This window comes from Zeugodacus cucurbitae, chromosome 6 (assembly GCF_028554725.1).
Source record: "Zeugodacus cucurbitae isolate PBARC_wt_2022May chromosome 6, idZeuCucr1.2, whole genome shotgun sequence".
NCBI classification, from domain to species: Eukaryota; Metazoa; Arthropoda; class Insecta; order Diptera; family Tephritidae; genus Zeugodacus; species Zeugodacus cucurbitae.
In genome coordinates this window covers 48,371,986-48,378,109 of record NC_071671.1, presented here as the reverse complement: position 1 = coordinate 48,378,109, position 6,124 = coordinate 48,371,986, and the positions used below count along the sequence as shown (strand labels likewise).

The 6,124-nt window shown below is 35.9% G+C and overlaps 1 protein-coding gene across 6 annotated transcripts in view; it reads right to left on the bottom strand.

Annotated features, from left to right (window-relative positions):
- Nucleotides 1-2,348: 2,348 nt before the first annotated feature.
- Nucleotides 2,349-6,124, bottom strand: part of LOC105218446 (uncharacterized) — a 63,260-nt gene continuing 59,484 nt past the window's right edge. For all 6 annotated transcript variants that reach the window (XM_054235089.1, XM_054235088.1, XM_054235090.1 and 3 more), the window contains 4 exons: nt 5,809-6,032; nt 5,504-5,732; nt 5,150-5,314; nt 2,349-3,555 (listed from right to left, as the gene is read on the bottom strand). In XM_054235089.1, the coding sequence (XP_054091064.1) occupies nt 3,414-3,555; nt 5,150-5,314; nt 5,504-5,732; nt 5,809-6,032 (760 nt within the window). In that variant the 3' untranslated portion in view covers nt 2,349-3,413. The remainder of the gene's footprint in view (nt 3,556-5,149; nt 5,315-5,503; nt 5,733-5,808; nt 6,033-6,124) is intronic.

Below are 6,124 nucleotides of genomic sequence, written 5' to 3'. Positions count from 1 at the left end.
ATTATCGTTCTTAATAATATAATACCAAACCAACACATATATAAATTACGTTACTATTTCTTAGTTCGCTACTGTCAACTACCTTCAAATCAAAACTTACACACAGATGGCGCTGTTGAGCGCGACTGCATACGCAAACCACATACAGTCAATTGTAAATATATTGTGTACCAAGAATTACTTAATATTAGTAAAAAATAATGTTTATTTGTTTATAAATATAATCTATACCAGTATTATAAAGATGAAAAATTTGCATGTATGTTTGTATATATTAAAATACCATGGCTTTATTTATACTTTGGTATTAATTTTTATTAAAATAATTGACTTCATAAGACTGCTTTAATTTAAATATATAATTTTTTGAATTATTCAATTTGGACATTCGAAACAGTAATTAGCGATGTAGGCATCACTGATGTAAGGGAGAGGAGTTAATGTCAAGAAATATTGTCCACCCGTGCAAAGACGGGACGTGTCGCTGGTATTTAATAAAAAAAAAAAACAATAAAAATAAATTAATTTAAAATTAAATAAATTAATGATTGTACTGGGATATTTTTATTATGATTTTACCTCTGTTTAATATTTTTATTTTATTTTATTTAGTTTTTTTTAACTTACCTCATAATTTTTTTATAAGACTAGTGTATATGTATATATACATATATTTTTGGCGTAGGAACCGCTTTAAGCGATTATAGCCGAATCCAACAGAGCGCGCCACTAATTCCTCCTTTTTGCCTTTTGGCGTCAAACGAGAAACACCAAGTGAAGCCAGGTCACTTTCCACTTGGTCCTTCCAACGGAGTGGAGGTCGTCTTCTTCCGCGGCTTCCTCCAGCGGGTACTGCATCGAACACTTCCAGAGCTGGAGTGTTTTCATCCATTGGTACAACATAACCTATCCAGCATAGCCGTTGTCTTTTTATTCGCTGAACTATGTCAATATCGTCGTATAAATCGTATAGCTCATCGTTTCTTCGTCTGCGGTATTCGTCGTTGTCAATATTTAGAGGACCATTAGTCTTGCGCAAAACCTTTCTCTCGAAAATCTGAAGAGTCGTCTCATCGTCCACGCTTCAGACAGAAATAATGAGCGACTTGTAGAGTTTGATTTTGGTTCTTCGAGAGAGGAAAATTGCTTACTCAGTCCAAAGTAGCACCTGTTGGCAAGAGTGATTCTGCGTTGGATTTCGAAGCTGACATTGTTGGGATTATTAATGCTGGTTCCCAAGTAGACGAAAGTATCTTCGACTTCAAAGTTATGACTGTCAACAGTGACGTGAGACCCAAGGCGCGATTGCGCTGACTATTTGTTTGATGACAGGAGATATTGCGTCTTGTCCTCATTAACCACCAAACACATACGCTTCGCTTCCTTATCCAGTCTGGAAAATGCAGAACTAACGGCGCGGTTGTTGCTTCCAATGATATGGATATCATCGGCGTACGCCAGCAGCTGTACACTCTTATAGAAGATTGTCCCTTCTCTATTTAGCTCTGCAGTTCGTATTATATTTTCCAGCATCAGGTTAAAGAAGTCACACGAAAGTGAGTCACCTTGTCTGAAACCTCTGACGGAGGTTTTGGTGTTGCTCAACGTTTAGTTTTGCAGGGATATCAAATTCAGATATCGCTGTCGAAAGCAGCTTTAAAATCGATAAAAAGGTTGTGAGTATCGATTCTTCTCTCTCGGGGCTTTTCCAAGATTTTTTCTGGTCAATTGTGGATTATCCAGGTCTAAAGCCACACTGATAAGGTCCAATCAGTTTGTTGATGGTGGGCTTTAGTCTTTCACACAGTACGCTCGATAGAACCTTATAGGCGATATTTAGGAGGCTTATCCCATGGTAATTGGCGCAGATTGTGGGGTCTCTCTTTTTATGGATTGGGCAGAGCACGCTGAGATTCCAATCGTCTGGCACGCTTTCTTCCGACCATTTTCTACAAAGAAGCTGATGCATGCATCCTATCAGTTATTGCGTATTTGAATAGGTCGGCCTATATTTTCTTATATTAAAAAAAAAGAGTTGTAAATTTCAAATAGATCTAGGCAACTCTTTTAAAAAATGTCTCTAACAGTAATATCTCTTCACACAGTCCCATATTGTTATATTTACTTCATTTCATTTAATTTTTCTCACAATTTTGAAATATATTGCAGCATTCTCCAAAACTTATTCAGCATTAAACCAGTAAAGCCCTAAAGACGTGGCAGACTTTTCCAATATTTTTGTTTTGAGCCGATTATATATTACTCCGAATAATTCTAACCACATTCAAATCGTTTGAGTTTCAACGCTCTCACCCATTTGCATCTTTAAATGAATTAGAAAAGACAAATTTATATTTAAATTACAAAAAGGGACCTTTTTATTATTTATTTATTTATTATTACTTGTATTCAATTGAAATATTTCCATACATTTGTATATTGCTTAGATTAATGTATGTATGTATGCATGCATGTATGTTACGGTAATTTATAGCAGCAAAACAAATTGCGCTCCATAACTACATTTATGCTGATATAGTATGTATGTTTTATGTAGTTAAACAAAAAGAAAAAAACAACAAAAATAAAAATAAAAAAAAAACACTTCAACTACATTTACGACTTATAATTTAATGAATTGTGGTGACAATTTTTTGATTCAATTTAATTTATCATATTAATTCGATATTCACTTTGCCAATGCGTACACATTCCGTTTGGTAATCGTTGTAGGACTACATGTCGTATGAGTAATACAATACTGGGCTACTTAACGATACGATATACTCAAAACAATTATTATATAATATTTATATATATGTATGTACGTATAATTTTTTTTATGCTTTTAATGATAAACATTTGATTTTTGATGCTAATTTTGATTACGAATTATTTTGATTATTCTTATATTTTTAATGAATTTTGAAATTTTGGATTTTAGCTTATACATATCTACAGTACATGTATGTATGTGTGTATGTATGTATGTACTTTATATATTAATAATTTGTGCGTTTTGGTATTCGTTTTATTTGTTCTCTCTTTTCCTTTCTGGCGTTGTTAATTTCATTGCATTTTGGCTTTTGGGTGGGTTTTTACTATTTACCGTTATTTTCGTGTTTGTTTTTTTTTCTCTATAGAAAAAATATTCGTTGACAATTTGGCATATCTTTCGGCTGTACAAATTAAAGTTTGTTGAGGAAGGAATTTTCGATATTTTTCTTTTTTATTTATTTTATTCATTTAAGTAGTTCACTTATGCATAAAAAGTGTCAAAAAAGGAAAATCTGGCAACATTGCTTTTATATATATTTTTGTTTTGTTTGTTTCGAGAAATCTTATTTAGTTAATTTAAATTTGTCTCTTCAAAAATATGAAATTTCTTTTCGTTTTTATGGCTAAAAATGTGTTCAGCAACGTTCGGTAACATAGACCTTGGCAGTGGCTGGAGCGTTCGATCGTCGTACAGCGACAGAGACAATGATACCAATGGCGACGAGTACGATGCCCAATGAGTTTATAATGTAGTGTTCGATTTCCGAATTACGTGAGCTGTGAGGGGGGAAGAGATTTATATAAATTAGTTTAATTCGAATATAATTTTGTTTTAATTAAATAAATTCATATAAAAATTCCATAATAAAAAGTTGAAAATGAGAAAGTCCCTCGTAACTTTAGATTTAATATCGTTAGAATAAGCAATAGGATGGACCTCAAATGTTCTTTCTTTCTTAACCGAAAGCGCACCTATTATTACTAAGGTCCGATAAGTATCTATCCTCATAGTACGATGTCGCCACTGGCGCAAGATAATCTACTTCTTATTATCAGTTAGCTAACTTTCGGACGCGGTTGCTGTCTAATTCAATCAAATTGGCCCGTTTTGATCGCGTATGAAAGTGGGCGTATTCGCCGGTTTTAGAAACATGATAAAAAGCAGTACCGGTCGGAGGCTCAATACTTCCTCTGCTCTCTCCTTTCATGGCGAAATCAAAGAAGCATTTGGATGCTCCATATGGTGATTCTTATCCTTCGATGGTAAACGTCAAAAAGAGATTTAACCAGGTCTATCGAAACCGGATACCTCGGAGTATAATGTCCATGATCTCGTCTTGGTAGACCACTGATTGAAGAAGCGCGAGATAGCTGAGACATCTAGGCATCTGGAACGATCGTTCCCACGGTCTACATAACCGGAACGAACCCTTATTTTTATCCGCTTGAGATATATTCTAAATAAAATTTTGAGCATGACAATGCTGCCAGCATGATGGGACACTCCGGACAACAAATCCAGCCGTGAGACCACTTTAAAGCTAGATTTATCCTTACTTAAGCGGAGGTCGAAGTAGGTCCTGCGTCGTTTCGTGACAATCCACGATTCACAGGTATACACCAGAGACAAAGCCGAAACAGTGGATATTACCCGACAAATATGCTCCGAAGAAGTCGAAGACTGTCTTATCGGTCTGAAAGATTATGAACACAGTTTTATGGGATTCACAAGAAGTAATTTAAATCAATAACTGGGAGAACTTGGTTATCGAGCCGCCGAATCGCAGAACAAACGGTCTCATTGATGAAAAATAGTGCAATTCTTCAGTACAACTCATCGACCCACAAATCTCCAGAGACAAAAGACTCAGAAAATGCTTCGTATATGTGAAATTGGATTGGTTTGGATTGGTGAAATTGGTTTCGATTCTATGACTCGGAGACTGCAAGCATTAACCAACAAACCAACCAACCAACAAATCATTTGCAAAATATTCTGACCAGAAACTATAAGCAACCAAGCGATAAGAATTTGATGAAGGCTTCAGACAGCATTACGAGGATGTCGCATGATTGGAATCTTCAAGGAAACAGTTACCATGGCGGTGGTCGGTACTGCACGAAAGATGCTACAACCTCGTTGAGGCGCTATGCCTCAGAGAGGAGTAACAAAAGATACAAATTCCATAGATTGCTTGGAAGTAGCTGAGTCCGACTTTAATAAAAGATATTTCGGAAACATTAAATTACATTACCGTGAAACTCATATGAGTTATGACCCAATCTTGTTAATTTACACCACTTCCTAATCTCACATCTAATTCTATGTTACTTAATAATGTTAGTATAATAAAGCATAATCACGACTTACCTCAAAACAGCATTACCCGCATTCTGACGCTCATATTCCACCAACCCAGTGATGCAAGTTGCAATTGCCAACATGAAATTCACCAAACCAAAGCTGGCGTGTATCGGAACCATAATGCTGCGACACTTGTAGGTGCGATTCTCACAGCACAGCAACACCAAGAAACTGCAAGAGACCAAATAAAGCATTCATTAATCCAAGCTGAGGCAATAAACAGATGTGCAATAGAAGAAAACACACAAAATTCACAACAATAAAATGGGCGGTTGATGAATAATTACATGGGAGTGTTGCAGCGCAACTGTAGGAGTGCATAAAACTAAATAAGTTGCGCATGCGCGCATCTGTGCATACCTGAAGAAGCCAACAACGAACTGCAAAACGAACATTCCCATGGTGATAAAGCCCAACCACGAATGCATACTGTAGAAATTCACTTTAGGCGGCTCCGACAAATTGTGCGAATCGAAGACGGACAGAAATCCCAAAGCCACACACGGTATGGCGCAGGCGTGAAAGAACATATGGATCAGCTTAACATAGATGTGCTTCAAGCAGCGACACAGGCGATACAGCAAAATGGCTAAAGAGACAAAGAAACAAAAACAAAAAATTAAAAAAAAAAATAATAATTTTTAAATTATGTCTTCGCTACTTACAAAAACCCGATAACGTTATGAAACCCGCCACCATTAGGGTGGGATGCAAGTTAAATTGTAATGCTGGATTGTCCGACCAGGCGAAGCCATCGCGATAGAACAATATCCAGAATAGCGTGAGTATCAACACACCCACCAACAAGATGGTGGAGAGTATAACGATGAGCAAATACTCGAACCACGAGCCACAGTTCCAGTCATTCTCCGAGTCCTCCTCATAGCGCCTGAAATGCATAAATTCAACGTATTATTTGTAATTAAATTTATTTTTGTATATAATAATAATTATTTATTATTTCGTATTTAACAACTGTCT